The 22,961-nt window shown below is 37.7% G+C and overlaps 1 protein-coding gene across 1 annotated transcript in view; it reads left to right on the top strand.

The window, feature by feature from the left end:
* The first annotated feature begins 114 nt into the window (after window positions 1-114).
* The window catches only part of Mospd2 (motile sperm domain containing 2), a 44,241-nt gene continuing 21,394 nt past the window's right edge, over window positions 115-22,961 (top strand). Inside the window, exons 1-5 of the mRNA XM_010615662.3 lie at window positions 115-439; window positions 597-666; window positions 17,220-17,375; window positions 18,983-19,069; window positions 20,691-20,845. Of these exons, the coding sequence (XP_010613964.1) occupies window positions 431-439; window positions 597-666; window positions 17,220-17,375; window positions 18,983-19,069; window positions 20,691-20,845 (477 nt within the window). The 5' untranslated portion in view covers window positions 115-430. The remainder of the gene's footprint in view (window positions 440-596; window positions 667-17,219; window positions 17,376-18,982; window positions 19,070-20,690; window positions 20,846-22,961) is intronic.

A 22,961-nucleotide genomic window follows, 5' to 3' on the forward strand; every position in this document is an offset into this window, starting at 1 on the left:
GAAGGCGGGGCCTGCCGCGGCTGCTTGGAGACGGTTGCCTGGGGAGGAGGGGGAGGCGGGACCTCCAGGGATTATTACAAAAGCTAATGGCAAACCCTGAATTCTAGAGCGGAACTCGAAAGGGAAGCGCCGGCGCCCGCGGCTCTCGGGGGCGGGACTACAGTGCGTTGACGACAGGAGGAGGGGCCCAAACGAGAAACCAATGGGATCCAGAATAAGGGTTTCGTCCCGCCTTCACGCCCAGGCGGCCGCATCGGATTGAACGATGCGGCAGCACTTCCGTCTGCTTTCCCTTGTCACGCGACACCGCCTCTCCCTCCCGCCCTTCTAGGTCTACCTCAGGGCGGGACTGGCGGGTGATGAGACTCGGCCGGCTGCAGCTGAAGGGACGAGGGCTGGACCTACTGTAATTACGTCCAAGATCGTGGTTATGGCCGAGGTGAGGAGCTGAATGCACTACTGCTGGCCCCTTGGTCTTGGTCTCGGAGGACGCCTCCCAGGACCGGGGACAGGGTTCCCGGGCACAAGTGGGCTGGGCTGAGGGTAACCGGGATGGTTCAAGAAGTATCTAAGGTCCTGTCATATTTCCCATCCAGAATCACCCTCAGAATAAAGCCAGGCTCATCTGTGAGACCCGCCGGAGGTTCGAAGCTGAGTTTGTGTCAGGTGAGCACCGCGTTTTCGAGGTTGAGGAAGATGTTCAATGCGCGTCCTCAACTTTACGAGGGTGTTTGTCAGTGTCTCTATGCAATGTTTCAGGGACCCTTTCAACCTTCCAGTAATGATGCTCAGGGCGTTTCAAAGGTTTTACTCTCCACAACAAGCTGTGTCTGCCTTTCCAAAGTGGGCAGGTGGTGCATCCAAAGTTTCCTTTGAAGGGTTAACATAAGTTGGAAATCGGTGGCTTTCTGGCATCTCGAGTTTATGGAACTTGGCAAGACATTTGTTAGGCCCACAGTCCAAGGTTCCTGTGCGACTTTTCACCCAACAACACTCTAGAAAATGAACCTGGAAACTGCCATAGTACTATTGACATGTACTTAATTGAGTTTGCCACTCACTTTGATATTTTGTCAGATCCTACTTCTCACAGCCCAGCATACTATCCGCAGTGCAGGTCCTCCCATGCTAGAACAAATTCTATCATTCTCATCTCACACTATACCTAGCAAAGTAGCTGTGAATCTAGAATTGACTTACTGGTTGAACATACCAGATGGCTCAGGTACTTCGGTGGTCATGTACTTACCTGATGATTTAATACTTGCACAGTAATTTGTAAAAACATGGGAGGGTAATAAGTTAATACAGAATTGAATATAGGTCTGTATGTTAACTACCTTGACTGATTCTAATCCTTACTTTGCCACTAGATAGCTTACTTGTCTATTCTGAAATAGACCATACCTCTGAAATGCAGATGAAGTTAGGAAGATGAATCGAAGAAAGTGTGCGTCAAGCTACCTAGTGCAGGCTTAACATACAGTAGATTTTTAATGAATTCTTTGTGTCAGTAATCATTTTGGTTACTGTGAAATGAGTTGAGCTTCCATATCTTGACGTAAGTACTCAGCTAAAGTTTCCTGCAGTTTTAAGCTGTCCTAGATTACACATCACTTGATGACCTAGAACAAATAAGGAAATCTGTTCCAAATAACCTGGTCAGTAAATTCTTTCATGCCTCCTTGCCAGTTTTTTTCATGCTCCAGACTTTGTACCAGCGAGTTGCAAAAGCACTTGATTCACTTATAGCCCAGAGATCTCCTTTCTAATAACATATCTGGTACCAGTAAAAAGGGAAATCCAAAACCACTTTCTATAGAAATGTAGCTAATAGCTGCATGGTTTTTGGTATTTTACAAGTAACTCAAACCAAACCTAATGAACCAGTGACATGACAACTGTCATTTACTTTAAGCCCGAAGGAGGAAGCAGAAATATAGCAATAGATAAGATCTTAAAAGTTAATCTTGGTTCAGTCTTCTCATCTTTAAAATGAAAAAAGTGTGGTATGGAGAAAGTAAGTGATTTGCTCAAAATCCCTGGTGTTAGTTGCTTAGCCAGGACTGGTACTCAGGCCTTCTGAATTTCACTAGAGTGATCTAGAGTGTTCTCAAATTAGGTTGTGTCATTCTCCAGCCTGCAACCCTTCAGTCGTCTACCCACTCCATTTGAAATAAAACCTGTTTTTCACCGTGGCCTATAATCCAACATGATTTGGATCCTGCTTACCCCTCCAGCCTCACCTGTTAGCATTCTTCTTGTATAGTACAGATTTAACCCTTTCCAGCATTTAGAAACATACAGTAACAACCCTGTCAGTACACACATGCATACACTTAAATACTTAAAGCAAGAGTTAAAGATATGCTTATAGTCAGCATGGTGGTGCCCACCTACAATCCCAACACTATGGGAGGCTGAGGTAGGAGCATTACAAGTTCCATCACAGCCTGGGCAACTTAGTGATTTAGTGAGACCCTTCTCAAAATAAAAAAGGCTTGGCGGGGCCGGGGATTTAGCTCAGCGGTTCGGTGGCCTGCTTTGCAAGGCAAGGACCCAAGTTCGATCCCCAGTACCAAAAAAAAAAAAAAAAAAAAAGGGCTTGGGGATTGTAGCTCAGTGTGAAGGTTCTGGGTGCAATCCCCAGTACCCCCCACCCCCGCAAAACGAATTCTTATTTTGAAAACATGTGACTCGTATTTCTTCTATTTGTCTTTTTAAAGATGTAGAGACCCACAAAATTGGCTTCACAATCTAAAACATGATTCACAGTTTGAAAGGTATGACTACACTACTACATTTGTGTTCTTCAAACAATGAGTCTGTTTCCACCTCAGGAACTTTCCATTTTTTCCCTCTGTCTTCTCCCATTAGTGTGCATGGCTGAGTTCTTTTTATTTTTTTCATTTCAAGGTTTAAGTGTATCTGAGAGGTCTTCGCTGATTATTAAATAGCTTCCCTATCCAATTTGCTTTCTCTCCTTGGCAGTTGTTATCATAATCTGCAGTTGTCTTCTTCATTTGTTTGTTGTTTCCTCTAATAGTTTTTGGGTTCTGGAGAAACCTGTAGAAATTGAGGCCAAAGACCTTGTGAATCTTATCTCTGAATACCTAGTACAATTCCCAGTGCATACTCATTGAATGACTATAGCAATGATTAAATATGTGTGTTGGAAGATTAGACCAATTTTTAATTAAGAACTGTCCTATTGGCTCCCTTTTCCCATCAAAATGTGGCAAAGCATAGCCCTCACAATATGTTTTATAAAGACAAGCATTGTTTCAAAGTAAAGCATTAAATAGCATTGAGTATAGAGAGGGTCTTGTCCTTAAAATATATACACTCAGGTACATGCGAACCCATGTATTTGGGTTATCTGCTAGCAAATGCAAATATTAGAAACTTTCATGGGAAAGGAAAATAAAAATCATTAAAGATAGCCTCATTTTAAAGATTTAGTTGTTTCCTAAAATATAACATCTGAAAAAGTCAGAGTTGGAAAACAGAAAAAAAGTTTTTTAATTTTCATGTGTTGTCCTTTTTAGAACATCTACTTTTTTCTTCCTCTTTCACTGTTTCTGTAGTCATTAACAGTATTTTGCTTCATCAGAGGCTTAAAACAGATTTAAAAAAATAAGTTTTTTCTAAACAAAAATATTTATCACACTGGGAGTGTAGCTCAGTGATAAAGAGCTTGCCTTGCATGATCCCCAGTGCTGTACAACAAACAAAAACAACTTATCATCTGCAGGTATATCACTGCAAGTACTAACTAGATTCCAAAATTCTTTTAAAGGTAGATTCTTGGGAATTCCAAGCATAATTTTGTGCTCACAAAAGTTACCGATTATGGATAGATTTTTAGCTGACAAAACAAACTAAAATAGAGGTCCATAATTACTACTTTTTTCCACATTGTTACTGTGAGAAATTCCATGCTGAGTCTAAAATGAGAAGCATTTCCTGTTCTTTTCCCTGCTTGTACCAAAGACAAGAAGACTAATCTCTTCTGATAATAATTTATTCAATTCCTCAAGTGTTCATTATATTCCGGGAAGCAGTATCATTATTAGAGAAGGGGCTAAAGGACTGAGCCCCTTCCCAAACTACTAAAATCCAATAGAGGTTTTTTTTTTGTTGTTTTTTTGTTTTTTTTGAGACAGGGTCTCTCTATGTAGTTGAGACAGACCTGAAACTCACCATGTAGCCCAGGCTGGTCTCCAACTCACAGCGATCCTCCTGCCTCAGCCTCCTGAGTGCTGGGATTACAGGTGTGCTACCACGCTTCATTATTAGAGAAGGGGCTAAAGGACTGAGCCCCTTCCCAAACTACTAAAATCCAATAGAGGTTTTTTTTTTGTTGTTTTTTTGTTTTTTTTGAGACAGGGTCTCTCTATGTAGTTGAGACAGACCTGAAACTCACCATGTAGCCCAGGCTGGTCTCCAACTCACAGCGATCCTCCTGCCTCAGCCTCCTGAGTGCTGGGATTACAGGTGTGTGCTACCACGCCCGGCTCCCCAATAGAGATATTGAAAAAAAGATAACTCCCAAGCTTGAAGCAACTTGTATTGAGTAGTAAGAGTGCTAAAATGTTTTCTTAAGAGTCAAAGACAAAGGTGACTACTGGTTGGTAGTTGCTTTAGCACACAGAAGGAACTTCAAAGAAAATGTGGTACTATAGTTTGGATCCTTTTTTTTTTTGCCTTTTTTGTAGTACTAGGGGATTGAACTCAGTACCTTTGCAATGGGCTACATCCTCAGGCCTTTTCATTTTTCATTTTGAGCCAGGCTGCCCAGGCTGAGCTCAACTTGTGATCTTCCTGCTGCAGCTTCCCACAGTGCTGGGATTCCAGACATGAGCTACCATACCTCACAATCGTTTGGATCTTTAGTGTCCCCCAAAGGTTTGTGTAGTGAAAGCTTCACCCGTGGGGTCCTGCTGTTGGGAGGTAATGGACTCTTTAGGAGGTAGGGCCCAGTAGGAGGTCTTTGGTCCCTGGGGGACATGCCCTTGAGAGGGACTTTAGGACCCTAGTCCTTCACCTTTCCTCTCTATCACTCCCTGGCTATGAAATGAACAGTTCTGCTGTACCACAAGGTCTCACCATAATGTGCTGCCTCGCTTCAGGCCAAGAACTAATCAGGTGAACCAATTATGGATTGGACTCAGCTCCAAAACTGAGAGCCAGGGTAACCCTTTTCTCTGATTATATCAGCTACTGTACTTGTTGTAATGACAGAAAGCTGCCAAGTGGTGTTTCTTCCAAACGTGGAAACATGGCTAGGTAGAGAAGGTGATCCAGGTGAGTCAAATGGTTTGCGTCAAAGCACAGAGGTGAAAAGGTATGTTTTGCACATGTGGAAGCAAGAGGAGTCCACTTTGGCTAGATTAAAAGAGAGAAGCACACGTGGCTAAAAACACCAGGACTCCAGCAGAGAGCCATGCACACCCAGGTGACGTTTTTGTACTTCTGTGAGTGTGGACAACTATTGAGATACTTGTGGATTTTGTTCTTTAAGGTATATAAATCTATTTAAGTGAATTTGATACTAAATAAAAGTCTGAAGAAGCCTCCATCAGCTTCCATCCAGAGATAGCTCTACTAACAGCAAGTACATTTTTTTCCAGCCTCTTTTCTACATGTTTAAGAAAGCAGAGTTAAGGGCCAGGATTTAGGTCAGTGGTGCTGCCACACAAGCACAAGGTCCTGAGTTTGATCCCCGTACCAAAAAACAAACAAACAAAAGCATAGTTAAAAGACTACTGCATTTATACTTTTATGTATTACATTTTTATTGATGTCATCTTATTTTCCCATATTTATAAAGTAGGCAACGTTGTGTGTGTATATTTGGGGTGGGTTTTATGGATGGGATCCAGGGCATCACATGTATTAAACAAGCACTCTGCCATTGAGCTGCATACCCAGCCTGTTTTCTTTTTATTTTGAGGCAGGATCTCAGCAAGTTGCCCAGACTGGCCTCCAACTTGTGATCCTCTTGCCTCAGCTTCCCAGATTGCTAAGATTAAAAGCATGTACCATCATGTCCCACTATCATTTCTTAACTAATGGCTCTTTTAGTTTGTATTTAATTGCTAGTAAGGGTGAACCTCTTTTCTTACATTTACATTTTTCTGTATTTTAAGCATTTTTTTCATTAGTATGGTTTTTAATATTAGCATGGACTTTTTTATGTCACTTTCGCTTTTTTTTGCAACTTTTTAATATATTCAATATTATCCATTGTTTTATGGTTCCTTTTATTGCAGTTAAGTAATTTTCTCTTTATTTTTCTACTCTCCCATTTTTCCTTTTGATTTTCATTTTAATTTTTAATATGCAGAATATATAAAACATGAATAAATTAAACAACCATGTACTTACTCCTCAGACAAAGGATAAAACTTCCCAGTACCTTAGAAGCCTCCTGTGGACCCAGATCCTTGCCATTCAGCAAACCGTTCCATTTCCTGCACTGGGTGATGTTCATTCTCTTTCTTTTCATTAGTTTTACCATTTATAAAGTATACTTCACCAACACTTTATTACGGTTTGCTTCATTCTGAACTTCAGAAAAAGCTGAATATATACTTTCATTACAGTAATTCAATACTATATGACCGTGTAGTAATTCATAGAATGGATATGCTAATTGATGGATTTAGGGTTATTTCTAGGTTTTGTATCATATATAGTGCTCCTGTGAACATTTCCTGTGTGTATCTAATGCACACTTGCAACAGTTTCTCTAGGGCAGTGGTTTGCAAAGTTTATCCAGGAATTGGGGTTTCTTGAAACCATTTCAAGAAGTTTGAGAGGTCAAAACTTCTTTTGTGATAATACTGAAACATAGGCTGAGGATGTGGCTCAGTGGTACAGTGCTTGCTGAGCACCACAGAATAACAGTAATACTAAAACATCATTTTCCCTTTTTCACTCTTTTTGTCTGAGCATAATATTGGCACTTTCCACAGACTGCATGGTGTATGATGATGTCATTTCACTGATGGCTGATAGAGTGTTCATGTGTTCTCGTGTTCATAGCTTTCTTAATTTTACTAATACAGTCACTGGTGGTAAATATAATTGATATAAACAAAAAGCTCTTGGGGAGTTGTCAAGTTATTTTGAGAATATAAAAGAGTTCCTAAACTAAGAAGTTTGACAACTGCTGCTCAAGGATTTGTACCGAAGGTGAAATGGGAGGTCATATTATCAGCACATTACCTAATTTCGTTAGGTAATGCCAAACTCTTTCCCAAAATGATGCCAATTTTCATTTGAATCAGTAGTATTTGAATGACCTTGTTTTCCCTCATTCTATACTTTCATATTTCTTTTATTGCTTTGTGCCCTTCTGATGGAGATGTTTGGTTATCTCATAGTTTTAATCCGCATCTCTTTGAATGCCAATGAGGTTGAGCGTTTTTTCATATATATTTTGTTCTTCTGTGTAGATTTTAGAATTGAATCACCATGTTTCTGCAAAAGTTTAAAACAGCTTTTGTTACGCTTTTGAGTGGTATTGTGTTTAAATTGGAAGATAACTTTTCAGAAGAGTTGACATGATGATTGAATACCCATACAAAATATATACTTCTTAAAGTCTTCCTTATTGAAAGATTTAAATTTTCCTTCATCTTTGGTTTCATAGGTACTATTGTTGCTATTGCTACTTAAGTGGTGTATCTTAAAATTTATTTTCTAAATGATGGTTGCTGGTTCATGGAAAATGCATTCAACTTTCTGACATTTACACTGAATTCTGAAACCTTACTCTTATTAATTTTAATAATTTATCTCTAGTAGATAATAATGTCACCTTCAATTACTGACAGTTTTCTGTCTAGCTTCCCCATTTGTTACATCTTCCAATGTTTTTCCTTTACTACAATAATTGGAACCTTTAGAATATTCTTGAACACAAAGTGTGATAAAAGCCTACTTGTCTGATTTCTGATTGTATAAAAATAACTTAGAACATGTCATCTTTAAGTATGATCTTTGTAAATATTCTTTATTGAAATGAGGAGGTTGCATCTGTTATTTTGTTGTTGTTGTTGATGTTAATTGGGGATTGAGGCCAAGGCCTTTACACTGAGCTATATGCCCATCCTTTTTATTTTTATACAGGGTCTTGCTAAGTTGTCCTGGCTGGACTTAAACTTTTCATTTACCTGCCTTGGCCTCCTAGAGTGCGGGTGTTGCAGCCATGTCCCACCACACCCAGCTCCTTGTGTTCTTGGTTTGGTAGTTTAGGGTTTTGTTTGTTTGTTTTGTTCTCCTCAAGACTGATTATTGAATTTTACTGAATTCTTTACCCATTACACACATATATTGTATCTGATAAAACTTCATTTGGATTTTCTCCTTTATTCTGTTAACATAATTATATTGCTTACATTTTAAAAATAAATTTCTAGATGTAGTTTACTAAGTTTGTCCAAGAATTTTTACATCTGTATTCTTAAATTGGACTGTTTCTTCTTCTTCTATATTTTTCTTGTGAAATACTAACATCAGTCAAGAATGTGTGAGTTTAGACGTATTTCTTGTTTTCTGTTCCCTATTATCTCTAATTTGATTCCCCACATTTACCACCTACTGCAGCTTATTGTTGCTGCTTTATTTGTCAGTGTTTGTCTACTTGCCATGTATTTATTAATATTTTGATTTACCATTCCTTCTTGAGCTTCAGCTCTTATATCTGGAATCATCGTTTCATCTAACATAATTACACTGGTGGGATCTAGTATAAAAAACTCTCTTGAGTTTTGAAATTATGTGTTTTTTTCCTTAGTTGTTTCTCTTTGTTTTATTTTGTTTCATTTCAGATTTTTTCTTGAAGTAAGCAATTCATTTTGCAGAATACCTTCATTTTATGGGGCTGAAAGAGGCAAAATGATTACAGAACTATGAAACTTAATACCCTAAGCAAGAAAAGAAAATTTCATATATAGGAGTATCAGTAGTAAATGGAAGAAAAAGGTAAAAGGTGCATTTAACAGATTGCCCTTATCTACCCCACTCTCTCTCTGGAGAGTGGACATTTAAATATAACTACTGTTGAGTACTTGTCATAATTGTCTACATTTAGAACCATCCAAAGAAACAGCTCAGGATTTATTTATCATTATATCTACAGTACCTAGTTCTGTTTTGGGTTGAAATATGGTGGGTTGTCATAAATTAATCTTCATATCTGAGTTATGCTTATCCCCAAGAAGAAAGCCTTTAAAAGAAAAGAACAAAAAAAAACCCCAATACATATGGCTCAATAAAAAAAAAAATGAACAAATGAACTGAATAAACGCATCTCAAAAAAAGCACAGATAGCTAGTAAGTACATGAAAAAAACACCATTGTCCTTAGCCGTTAGGATGATGCAAATCAAAACAACTATGAGATTTCATCTTAACCCCAGTCAAAACTGGCTATCATCGGGAACACAAAAAACAACAAATGGTAGTGAGGATGTGGGGATAAAGAAACTCTTCTACATTGCTGGTGGGAATGTAAACCAGTATGACCACTTTGGCAATCAGTATGAGAATTCCTCAAAAAACTAAAAGTAGAAATACCATTTGACCCAGCTTTGGCTCCTAGATATATTCCTGAAAGAGTTAAACACGTTATACTTTGTTGATACATACATATTCATGTTTATAGCAGCTAAGTTCACAATAACCAAGCTCTGGGAACAACCTAGAAGCCCATTCAAGACAGATGGATAATGAAAATGTGAAAAAATAAACAGTGGAATATTATTCCTCCATAAAAAATGAAATCCTATCATTTGTAGAAAATAGAAGGAACTTGAGAACATAGTGTTAAATAAAATAATTCAGATAAAGAAAGTACCATCATCTTTTTCTTGACTTTATTGGACTTATTCTAAAGTTTCATGACTCTTGTAGCATGTTTTTAGAAGATATACTAAGCCTTCACTATATTGTAATTTCCATCGTGGTGGCTTCATGAAACCACAGACTACTTAGCAGATGTAAAAATTATACAGTGTTAGAAAATTATTAATCTACAGATTATTTAGAGGAGTGTGCTTTGTTTCCTAAAATTAGGGTTTAAGCACTTGTTTATTGTGTCTTATAAATATAGTTTCTTGATGGTGCGAAACCTGGTCTGTATGATCTAGTTTCTCTGACATTTCCTGAGACTTCTTTTATGAATTATTATGCAGTAAAAATTTGCAAAGCTCAAAAAGCACAGATATATATTAAAAAAATATGTAGTTTATATTTGTGGAGTAGGAAAATTATGCATATACACAGGTTTATGTGTCTATACAGTATCGTTTGTTTCAGTATCTTCTAAAACCTTGAAGAATTTTTTGCTTGCTTATTCTATTTCTGAAAGAGGTTTATTAGAATCATTCAAACTTGTTTCTGGATTTCTTGAGTTTCCTTTATAATTCTGGGAGCTTTTGCTTTATATATATTGTTAGATAGGTTTTTATATTGTGAGTTCCTAATTGTTACACCTTTTCACTGTTCCTTCTATGAATAATAGTAGTCCTTTTGAAATGTAGTAAAGATTTTCATTCTAAAAAATACTTGGTCTAATGAAAGTACTACTAACACAAGATTATTTCTGGTTAGTGTTTTTTTTTTTTTGTATACATTTTTCCAGCACTTGTTTCTCCCTTTTAGTGGTGCTTGGGGTCAAACCCAGGGCCTCATGCATACTAAGGAAATGCTGTACTATTGGACTGTAGCCCCATCTTCTCTCTCTCCCTTTATTTTCAACCTGTCTACATTAATTTATTTTAAATTAATCTCTTGTAGGGCACATACATTAATATTTTCAAAATATAATCTGATAGTTAATACATATAATTTACTTATATTTGTAGTAGCTATTGATAAAATTTGAATTATATCTGCTGTCTTCCTATGTGTTTCCTAGTTATGATTTTTTTTTGATACAGGGTCTTGCTACACAGTCCAGGCTGGGCTTAAATTTGTTGAAGTCTTCCAGAGTTCCTTGGGTACTGGGCTCATAAGCATATGCCACTGTGCCTGGATATGATGCTTTTTTATTTCCCGCTTCTTGATATAGATAATTTTTTATTCATTCCCTCTTTCATTCTTTCACTAGTTATGCTTAAATATTCACATTTAAAACAACAAAATCTAAAGTTAATACTCTACCTTCATATTAAACAAGTTCTTGTAATGTTTTACTTTAAATTTCCCTTATTCCTATTATTAATTTTGATTTTTTTCTTCACTACTTTGCTTACCTATTTCTTTGCTTTCCATTGCTCCTTGCATCTGTTTCCCTTCTGCAATGTATTTATTTATTAGTTAATTAATTTTCAAATTGTAAAATAACTATATATATTTATGGTATACATGATACTTTAACAAATTTCTCTAAGTCTCAATTATATAGGGTAATTTATTTATCAGTATTTCAAGGAAGCTAGATATTGTGGAATACTGGTGTAATCCCAACAACAGTCAGGAAGCCAGCCTGAACTGCATAGCAAGACCCTGTCCCAAAAAAACAAAAACAGAAAAATAACAAGGAAAATACAGGATACCTTTCAAGCTTTGGCAGTGATGTCATAGGCTTATGAGAGCAACAGTTTAACAATACAACAAAAAAAAATAAGGCTTTCATGGAAAGATTAAGGGGAATTTCAGTTCATTTGTAACATTCTTATCCTTTTATTATTCAAAAAATCTCTAGTTTTGGGTCTCCACTGCATGGGTATTTGATAGAATATTTTCTGTCCTGTAACTTTTTAACTTTTCAAAAAGTGAGAGAAAAAAACAATCCCTTATTGAAAATATGGACCTTTAAGGAACTCAAGTGCTACTAGGGACAAACTTACATGGGGCTAATCATTCAGTAACAAAGATGTAATTTACATCTGCTATATGTTGTGGGTGGGGGTTAGGTTGGATGGGCAGGTAACTTTTCAAAGAACAGGACCTAGAGCTTAGAGAAGAGACAGCAGCCATCAGTCATATCCCCACATGCTGTCCCTCACATCTGGCAGTGGCCTTGGCATTATGGGTGTGATCTGAAGAGCTATTCCCTTAAAATAACTGTTCTCAAGAGCATTGTTACTGTACTGCTTCTGTTGCAACTGGCCTCCTGTTCTCCCGTTTAACCCAGAAGAGCCAAACAGAAGATGGTAGATAGTGTGTTCACACCAGAGACTGAAGTAGAATCCACAATATGCAACAATAGGCCAAGTCTTTTACACCTCCTTAGCCCAGATAACTGGCCAATGAGTGGGGAAAGCCTGTTGAGCCTTTCTTGCTTAGGACTGATACAGAATCTAGCTCTTGAAAAATAGCAACTGAAACAGAAAGCACCCCTCTTCTCTACATTAGACCAGCAAAATCCTGCTTTTGTACAGTCCTCCAACTTAGAATTTTTTTTTTGTATTTTTAAGAGGTTAAGCATACAAACTCCCAAGGAAGTCCCAGCAACAGAGGAGCTCTGTGGCCCTCAGGGCCTAATATTTTCAGATATTTACCATCTTGTCCTATACCAAAAAAAATATATTGCCAGCCTTTCAGTAGACCAATGATTCTTAAATTGTGGTCTCTGTACCACCAGCATCAGCATCATGTAGGAACTTGTTATATATGCCACTTCATGCATCCCACCTTGGATTAGACACTCTAGGGATGAAATCTAGTAATCTCTGTTTTATCAGGCTCTTCCTAGTGGTTCTGAGACATACTGAGGTTTGAGAATCAGCACTGTAGGCCAGCAGCTTAATTCCATCATGATCCCTCACTTGGTCTTACGGATGGTTTCACAGCAAAGTAAAAATTTAAGATAGGTTGTAGCCAACTGTCCGAGGATGCCCCTAAGAAAATATATTATTATAATTTTGGCTGGATCACTTCCATTGTTGATAATTACACAGTCCAGCCAATAGAAATAATCCACCTAATATAAGTGCTCTTCCCAGGCCCTGTTAGCACTCAGTGGATCCATGCTCAGAGTCGTGGGAGAATAAGTAATCAGATATTTTAGAGTCCTATAATGACCTAGAGTTGTATGATTACTGTTTTTGAACATTATGATGCCCAGTCAGTAACTGTTATTTAGCCAGGCACAATGGCACACACCTGTAATCCCAGGTACTCAGGACACTGAGACAGGTGGATCAGAACTTAAACAAAGAGCTGGGGATGTAGCTTTGGGTAAGGCCCTCGGTTCTGTCACCAGTATTTGGGAAAAAATTGTTCTCTAATTTTGAATATCAGAATTTGTTTTTATTTTTTCACTATTCATCTGAAATTTAGGCACATTTATAATAACTAAAATCAACTTCCAAGATTTTCTTAACTAGTTAACTATAAGTAAATTTGAATTTAATCTTTCTTTCATAGTTGACATTCTACTTTATATTAATAGAAATCCATTTAAATAGTATTTAAAGTTTTCAATATTCTTGATCTTCCAAAGACTATGGGTAGGCAGTTCTAATCTTCATTTTACAGAGAAGAAACGCCCAGAGACTCTTTCTCAGTCTGCCTCTACATGGCAGCATGGCTCTTCTAATTCCCTCACTCTACCCCATATCCTGAATGTGGGGTAGACATGTTTATCTTGTAACACAGCTTTTTTTTTTTAAGTGTGTTGTGTAGAAGAGAGATGAAAAGCTGAGAAAAAAGAAATAATCTTTAACCCGGAACATTTAGTTCTGTCTGTTCCTAGGGGTCAGTTGCCATAGCCATGTATGTGTACTTCTTTCTCTGCCAAATTATGGATTCTAGAGTTTATTTGGTGATGATTATGCCTGCATAAATATAAGGCCAATCAACAGAAAAATTTGCATAAGAACAAATATTTAAAATGAAAGGGGTCCATGAACCAGAGGTGTGGTATACTCATAGTTATATTGTTTATGTTTTTACTAGTCCATAGCAAGGTGAAAGTAATAAAGACAAAGTATTATGAGAATATATCTGTGTAGAAAACAACCTTTCATCTGCACTTTAACAGTCTTTCAAAATGATATCCTAGGTATGTGTATGGAGTCATGTGCCTTTATATCTTCAGATATCTTTTAAGCATACATCTTTAGTTACTTCCTGTAACAACTTGTCATAGTCTGTTTTGTGCCAGGATAAACCAAGACTGGCTAATTTCTAAAGAGCGGGGTTTGTTTTCTCTGCATTTTGGAGGCTGGGAAGTCCCAGATCAGGAGGCCAGCATTGTCTTCTGATCACCCTCTCCCTGAGCCCCTCACATGGTAGAAAGCAGTGCGGCAATCTAGCTAACACTGTGTGAAGCTTTTTTGTTTGTTTACTTGTTGTTTGTTTTTTGAGAAGTGGTCCAGATGCTCCCATTCCCCTCAGCTTCTAGAGTACAAAACCTCTTTTATGAGAGCCTTCCTCCCATTAAGAGAGAAGCCCTCATGACCTAACCACCCTCTTATAGGCCCCACTGGAGGAGACCCATTCCAATCCATCTGGACTCACCAAAGGATTGATAGATTTACTGAAAATGCCCAGTCACGTAAGGGCTCAGTTGTCTGAGTGCTGTGTTTGAACACAACAGATGTTGTCATAAGCACAGTTAGTTATTCCCTCTTGGCCTTGTTTCTGGCCCCTGGGTCAGGTTTCTTAACTTGAATGCTGTTTTCTTTATGTATCTTCTGTCTGCCTTTGCCTCCCTTGCCTTTCTCTTTCTCTGTCTTATTCTCCCTCCCTGTCTTGCCTTTACCCCTCTTTTCCATTACCTTGTCTTCTGCCACCTTCTACCTTCATTTTTCTCCTGCCTTTCTCCCAAGCCCCATATGGTACCCTCTTCAGTCACCTTCTCCCCCCACCTCCCAGTTTTCATTTCTATTTTTGTCCAGAACTAAATGGTTAAAAATCAGCATTTCATGTGTGAAAACATGTCTATTAACAGCAATAAATAATCACTTTAATATTAGTGGAAGCTTCTAATTTCACAGACCTACTTCCTTGAAAGCTATCAAAGACCACTGGGCTTTAAATTTGTTAGTAAAGGGTGCTATCTTGTTTATGCTATCCCTTCTGATAGTATTACTAATGGTAACAGTACTGTTTTGTTTTTCTTATTATGGCTGATTACTGAGATTTTATCACTTGCCAAATATTATTATAAGTAGTTTTCAGTGGTCTGGGACATAGAGGCTGCCTAAGGTTTTCAGAAGCCTGGAGGTCAAAACTATTCTCATATGATAATACAGTAAATTTTACTTTGCCCTTGATACATGTCGTTTTAATCTTGTGTGAGAAAATTGGGGAAGTGCATATAAAACACTCTGCATGATACCTTTGAGTTGCCAGCTATATTACTTTTTTTAATAACCACTGTATTTGTTTGAAAAAATGACTGATAAGTAAACCATTGTTTTGCAGACTGAGGTACAGTATTTTGCAGAATATTTCCCTGCCCTTTTAGCCCTTGTTTCCCTGAAAATAAGACCTAAGCAGAAAATAATCAGCCTTGAAAACCAGAAATCAAAAATGCCAGCCCTAATCAGCATATCCTTGCTTTACCTGCCATCACTGTTATCTTGTTTGGTGGCTGCTCTGTAAGGCAGGTAAGGCAAGAATATGCTGATTGGGGCCGGTAGTTTGATCTCTAGTTTTCAAGGCTGATTATTTTCCAGTTAGGTCTTATTTTCGGGGAAATGGGGCATTATTTCTGGGGCCCTGAAATAAAGGCAGTGCAAATCGAGAGAGGTAGAATCTATAAAACTCGGCAGCTGACTAGATGTGAAAGAAGAGGAAATGAAGCCAGAGAATTTTCCTGAGGTTTTGCTTGGGCCCCTGGGAAAGATAACTGAACAAGAAAAACATGGATAAAATACATTATGTTGACAAATGTTTACTGAAGAAGGCCTTTTCATTGATGTTGCTCTTATCTGCTTCCAAAGATTCTTAGGACATATAGGCTCTGGGCCTTTTTTACTGCCTATTTGGAAAAGATGGCATGCATGCCAGTAACTCTAATTCAAGTTCAGAACTGTAAGTGCCTTGAGAGAGGCTTGGTTCAAGTCCTGTTGCTATTGACAGAGGGTACAGAGAGAATTTCATGGAAGTTGAAGCAGCTGAAAGGAGTGTTGCAGAATGTGTGCAGGTAATGATACAGAGACAAGGAGAGTTCAGTTACAAGAAGCTCAGGCAAGGAGTTGTATCTGATACAGAGGTTAAGAAAAGCATAATATGTGTGTTGGCAGATGATGAGAATTAACTGGTTTTGAAAATAATTATCCCAAGGGCTAGGGATGTAGCTCAGTGGTGCCGTGCCTGCCTGGCAAGTGCAAGGTCCTGAGTTTGATTATCGATACTGGGGGGGGGGGAAGAATTATCTCAATAAATTATTTGAAATGTTGGCCTCACAGTCTGAAAATAGTAAATGCCATGATGTTGCATATGTGATTAGTTTTTTATGAAACAAAGCAACTGTCTTTAAAATAACTAGGTCATTTCTTTATAAAAATTATTTTCGGTCAACTATCTTAAGGATTTCAAGTTCATAAAATTGATCTCAGATGTTGGTTGTAATTTTAGAGAATTATGCCTAATATTTTATTATGATCATATTTTTAGGGTTGTTTGTTTTGATACAAAGTCTCACTGTGTGGCCAAGCTGGTCTCAAACTCATTAGATCAAGTGGTCCTCCTGCCTCAGCCTTAGTCTGTAGTCTTTACATAACTTTGTTCTTCTCTCATTTAGAAATTTTATGAAACATTTAAAACATTCTCAGCAGCTTGAATCACTGGTGACATGCATGACTGTCCCATTGGATGGCTTGTACCACTGATGGTACAAACAGTTCTAATCACTCTTGTCATTGGTTTTACAACTACAATTAGTAAAAAGCTGCCCAGTGGGACAGCATGCATGTATCACCCATCTGGCAGTGAGACATGAATTATGGCCCTGTCGTGAATGTGTTAAATTGCATTTTCATCTGAATTATGTTCCTGTGTCTAGCCTCAAAAAGCTTGGCTTTAGAGCTGGCTATGGCTGTGCATACCTATAATCCCAGCTCTCGAGAAACGGAGCCAGGAGGATTGCCGCAAGTTTGAGGTGAGTTCAAGGCCAGCCAAGACAGTGTCTCAAAAGGAAAAACAAAGCTTAGCTCTGCCCCTGGTCTTTCTTCTCCTTTGGCATTAGTGTTTATTATTTTTCATTGCAGAATTAATCTGATTTGAATGATTATTGCTGTTTTTCCCTAGATAAGTCAGATAAGTATGATCCACGAGATGTTGAAAGGCTACAACAAGATGATAACTGGGTTGAAAGTTACTTACATTGGAGACATAATGTTGTGGATGATACACTGAAGATGATTGATGAGAGTTTTCAGTGGAGAAAAGAATTTTCTGTCCACGGTAAGCTGTTCAATTTAACTTTGATAAGGTGTCAACTACATGAGTGTTACTATTTTGTGTTTATCATACTGCTAGCAGTCATAAACACCAGAATATAGGTATTTATAAAGATCTGATAATACTTTCAGAGGAAAAGCTTGTGAAAAAAATCTTACAAAAGAAGGATGATTCATTAGGAAATCAAACTAACAGGGAGCAGAATCACCCTCAACTGTAGTCCCCTAATCTGTGTTTAGTTGAATACCATTAAACAAAAGAAAGACAGTATCTTCTCTACTGCCTCTAGAAATAAGGAGACACTGGTTTTCTGAGTTGTTGCCCATGTATTTCCCTGTCCCTCGAGTTCCTTGTGTTTATGAGTATTCCATGTAGAATTGCTAAGTGGATGGGGATCCCAGAAAAGCAAGCTTATTATCCCTAAGGTGTTTATTGCAGCCATCTCTTGAACTTCACAAGTTTTAGATCCACTATTAGATTGGAAATTTCTCCCTAAAATGAGAGTTTTAAATCTTGGAGGGAGTTTTAAAATGATATTCAAATATATGAAGAATTCCCTTCTTAAAGATTTAATAAGAAGTAACCAGCATAACTACCAATTTCAATTAGCTATAAAGAAGATTCCTCACTCTGGAGTGACCGAGTCTGAAGACCTAACATAAACAGTCAACAAATAAATCTAGAGTAGATACTTTCTGCAGTCGTTCTACTTGTACAAGGAATCCTTGAGGAAGAGAGTATCTAAGAAATGAGGTGATTAGAAGTATAAAACCTATAGGTAATTTCAGCAAAAACTAAAGCACTTATTAATCAAGCAAAAAAGTATAAATGTGATATTTTTAAGTCATTGAAGTACAGAATAAACCTTTCAGCTAAACAGTACTTGTGTTCTCACGTAGAATTGATAGTTTCTGGTTGCCAAGAACAGAGATATGATGGGGTGGGGTATGGAAAGAGAATCTTTGCAGGTTCATGGAGTGAAGGAAACAAAAGCTTTGATGTTTGCTGCCTTGCCCCATTGGTCCTCAACCTCCCCAGAGATTGAAATAGTACCTCTGTTCCTCCTGCTATACGGTCTTGCATTTTTCTTATTTTGCACCTGCCCCATAGTTATAATGTACATTAGAGTCTATTGGATACCAAACTTTGCATAAAAATACCATTTTACTAGGAAAACTGAAGTAATTTGTTTCATTAATTCTGAGACTGTGTTACTATTTAACAGCATGTTTTTGTTTTTGTTTTTTTTCACCCAGAGCTTCATGTATGCTCAGGACGTACTCTGCTACTGAGATACATCCTGAGACCTTACTATGTGCTGAAATTGTCTAATAGTGATACAGTAATTCACAAGTTAAATTATTATGTGAGACATAAGCAGAATGTGGAAATGTAGCCATATAAAAAACAGCTGACATGTCAAAGGAAATGAACTTTTTTCTTGTCACCTGCTTGTCCTTAGCTTGTTTCCTTTTTTTAATTGCCAGAGTTCTTGTCAGATGTTTGAATAAGTTATATCTTTTCTTTATTTCACAACTACTACATAACATTACCTTTACATTTTTAGGAACCTAAATTATAATTACTAATGAAAGTTTATCACTTTTTAGACCTTACTGAATCCTCCATTCCCAGATGGTTATTAGAAGTTGGTGGTATTTACCTCCACGGTTATGACAGAGAAGGAAACAAATTGTGTAAGTATATTTAATTTATGCACTGGCTTTTCAAGATTTTTAGATGTATCTGTCTCAGTTGAATTAATAATAAGCAGAACTTTCTCCACATGTAACATATGGCGAGTCTCATGCAGTAAGGATCATTAGCACCATCTTTACCAAGTGTCAGATACTAGTAGTTGTGCACACTGTTTGCATTATAATAAAGTAGATGATAAAAGTAAATGCTGCATCCTGTAACAGAGCCAAAATAATTTGATTTAGAGTCATTGTCTTCTTTCTAATTTAACTATACATAGTGTTAACATTTGACCCAGTATTTTTATGGAAATCACAAAAGGTTGCTAAATGGACTTCATTCATGTCTCCCATAATCTCCCCTTAGCTTTTTCTGAAAGGAGTGTAATAACAAGAGGAATAGTAACAGTCATTTCCATTGTTCAAGTGACTCCTTTGTTGTCCTTCTTTCCCACTTGGCCTGAATCTAGCTTGCTTTCTTTCGTTCCAAGGCTGGGCCTTGGTGAGCACTTCTGAGGCCTGGACTGAACAGACATCCTGTGCTCATCTTGCTTGCTTTTGCTGTAGCTTGTGAGCTGGGTTTTGTTTTAATGATATTCCCTTTGTATGTTCTTTTTATCGCTGCTTCTTCCCCTTTAATCTTTTTTCATAGATTTTGTGCCACCTCCCCAAAACCATGTTTCCCAGGCTTCATTCCTTTCTTGGCCTTTTTCACCTTCCAGCTGATGCTGTCTCGCTGGGTCATCTCAAGCACATTGGCAGATTCAGCCCTCTCCCCACACACAGTGGGGATCTTGCGCAGTTCCCAGGCCGCATGTACAGATCCAAGTGCCCACCAACTGGTGTCACTTGGCTGTGTTTCAGCCACCTTCCATAATACCCACAACTGACCTTCCACATCTTACCACCTGCCCTCTTTGTGAATTGCCAATCTCAAACCCATTTATTGCCTCTTCCTCTAATCTAGATTCAAGTTGGCCCCTTTTCCATCGCTAGAAGCCACTTTTTCAGGTCTGGGCCTAAGTTACCACTCCCTGGTTCTCAGTCCCTTCCCATACTGTAGCCTGTTAGGTTGCATTCCCTGCCTCTACCACTCCACTCTCCCTCTAACTGTCCAAGAGGTGTTTTGAATTAGGAAAATCAAAATGCCCTAGCATTTCACTCAAAGTTCTTCTTTCCCCACGCATCACATTTTGTCTCAACTGCCACCACCCGAAGGGTTTGCCATGCTCTACTCACTTGCACAGCCTCCATCACACCTGTCAGTGCCTTTCCTCTGGGATGACCATTTCTTTTAGTGTTTGACAGAACCATTGGCTCCCTTTTTAAGCACACTGAAGAGCACTTTTAGGTTATTACCAAATAGTGTTTGCTCCCCTGCATTTTCTTTTTCCCCTTACTTAAAAATGAGGTTTGTTTATTTCCTAAGGGAAAGAATACTAGTTTACCTCTCTGTTACTCTTTAAAGGTCCCAAATGCATTTAAAAGAAAGATATTTTTAATCTGAGAAACAAAATGAATTATAAATGAAGAAACATGTCAAGGGAAGGCCTATATATGTATAATAATACTAAAATGCTGTAAATCTTGTCCTTATTTTTATTTTGTGTTCTATTTAAAGTCTGGATCAGGGTGAAGTATCACATAAAAGACCAGAAAACGATAATGGACAAAAAGAAGCTTATAGCATTTTGGTTGGAACATTACGCTAAGAGAGAAAATGGGAAACCTATCACAGTGATGTTTGACTTGTCTGAAACTGGACTAAATAGCATAGTAAGCATTTTTTATTACCTCTAAATCTTCTTTTATCCTGGCTTCCTCCCTCTCTTTTGTCCTCCTTGCCAACCAAATATTGTCGTAAAATGAAGCTAACTAATTTATGTTTGGGATTTGTAGTTTTTTTTTGTTTTATAAGTGAAGTCAAACATGGAATTGGGTTTGCAGACAATTAGATTTGCTTCAGTACTTTTCATTCATGTTAGTTTTCCTACAAGTATTCCTTGTCTGATATGCAAGATGGAGAGGCAGGATGCCAAGCCTGGGAGGGCATGAGTTGTAATAGTGAAGTTTTCTACCAAGGCTTATACGCACCCCCATGCCTGGCATAGAGGAACACACTCAGTAAATATCAAGTGGAGTCATATATGATTTTGTTAACATTACATTTATACCAGGTTTTACAATTGTAAGATGTTTACATTTGCATATACGGCACTTTGTGATTCTGCCAGGTAACTTTGTTTATTTGGATTTGTTTTCTATGTGTTTGATTTGGCTGGCTTTGGGTACTTGTTTTCTTTAGGTGATCTTGCCAACCTGAAAAACCTGGGTCAATCGTGGGGCATGATGGCACATGCCTATGATCCCAGCACTCAGGAGTCTGAGACAGAAGGATCACTGGGAATTTGAGCTCAGCTTGAACTACATTGTAAGACCCTGTCTCAATCAATCAACCAGTCAATCAATAAATATGTGCATGTCGAGCCACATCTAGTCTCAGCTACCTGGGACGCTCAGGCAGGAGGATCACTTGAGGCCAAGAGTTCCAGGCCAGCCTGGGCAACACAGAGAGATGCCATCTCAAAAAGAAAAAAAAGGGTTAAACCAACCAGTCTTTAGTTTGGGCTCTTTGTTCCTTAATAGTAACTACAAACCCTTCAGCAGCAACTGAGGTCAGTTGGCACACTTTTTTCTAACTGTTGATACTTCATGTTTAAAGCATGGCTGATTCTGGTAGCAGTGAGGTAGCATTTGTAAACCTACTCAGAGGTCTGTTGAAATCTTCTTGGAAATCCATTAGGAACAGTATGTTAAGAACCTTAAAGTGTTTGTTTTTTGTTTTTTTGTTTTTTTGTTTTTGGTTTTTTGAGACAGGATCTCACTATGTAGTTGAGACTGACCTGGAACTCACTCTGTAGCCCAGGCTGGTCTCGAACTCACAGTTATCCTCCTGCCTCAGCCTCCCGAGTACTGGGATTACAGGCGTGCGCCACTACACCCGGCTAAAGTGTTTGTTTTCATCCTGTTTTCTTATTAACCAACTTTTGAAAATCTATTCTAAAGAAATAATTCTGAAGATGAAAATGCATTTTATATAAAAATGTTAGGGTCGGGGATTTAGCTCAGTGGTTCTGCTGCCTGCTTCTTAAGCTCAAGGTCCCAAGTTCGATCCCCGGTACCAAAAAATAAAATAAATAAATAAAAATGTTTTTCAGAATGTCATTTAAAATAGTGAAAAAATTGGGATAAACAAATGTCCTATATGATGAAATGCTAAATTATAGTATATCTAATTGATGGAATATATGTTGAAAATGTTTGTAAAGAATTTGTGGGAATATTAGAGAATACTTTTAATGAAAAAGGCTTTAATACTATAATATAGTGATTCCTAGCCCCTCCCCCCAAACAGAAACATTAGACTTAAATAAAAAGTCTAAAAAGAACTATTGCGGGGGGGTAGTGGATCCACAGATTTTTTTTTTTATTTTCATGTTTCCATTTCTCTTTTTAAGACTCCAGTGTCATGGAATTTTCCAGCCTAGTGAATGGGTTTTAAATAATAGAATAAATCATTTTATGTTCAAAATTTAATCAAATTACCTAGATGAGTAAATACTCCATAGATGTAAGTCATAATTCTCTTATTCTTTGGGTATTATACCTTCTTATTTATTACCACACAATAATGAAAAACAAATGCTAGTGTTTTCTGTTACCAATTATAGGGGTAGAAAATTGACTTGGGCTGTCTGACTTTTTCAGGCTGTTGTGCTGTCTCATTAACTTTAATAAGTAAATGAACTATTTTCATTACTAAATATTTTAGTAATTATTATGTTTTAACTTACTTGAATCTTACTGAGATTGTGTGTGTGTGTGTATATAT

The sequence above is a fragment of the Fukomys damarensis genome, unplaced genomic scaffold (genome assembly GCF_012274545.1).
Source record: "Fukomys damarensis isolate Sample0158 unplaced genomic scaffold, DMR_v1.0_HiC HiC_scaffold_39, whole genome shotgun sequence".
In the NCBI taxonomy this organism is placed as follows: domain Eukaryota; kingdom Metazoa; phylum Chordata; class Mammalia; order Rodentia; family Bathyergidae; genus Fukomys; species Fukomys damarensis.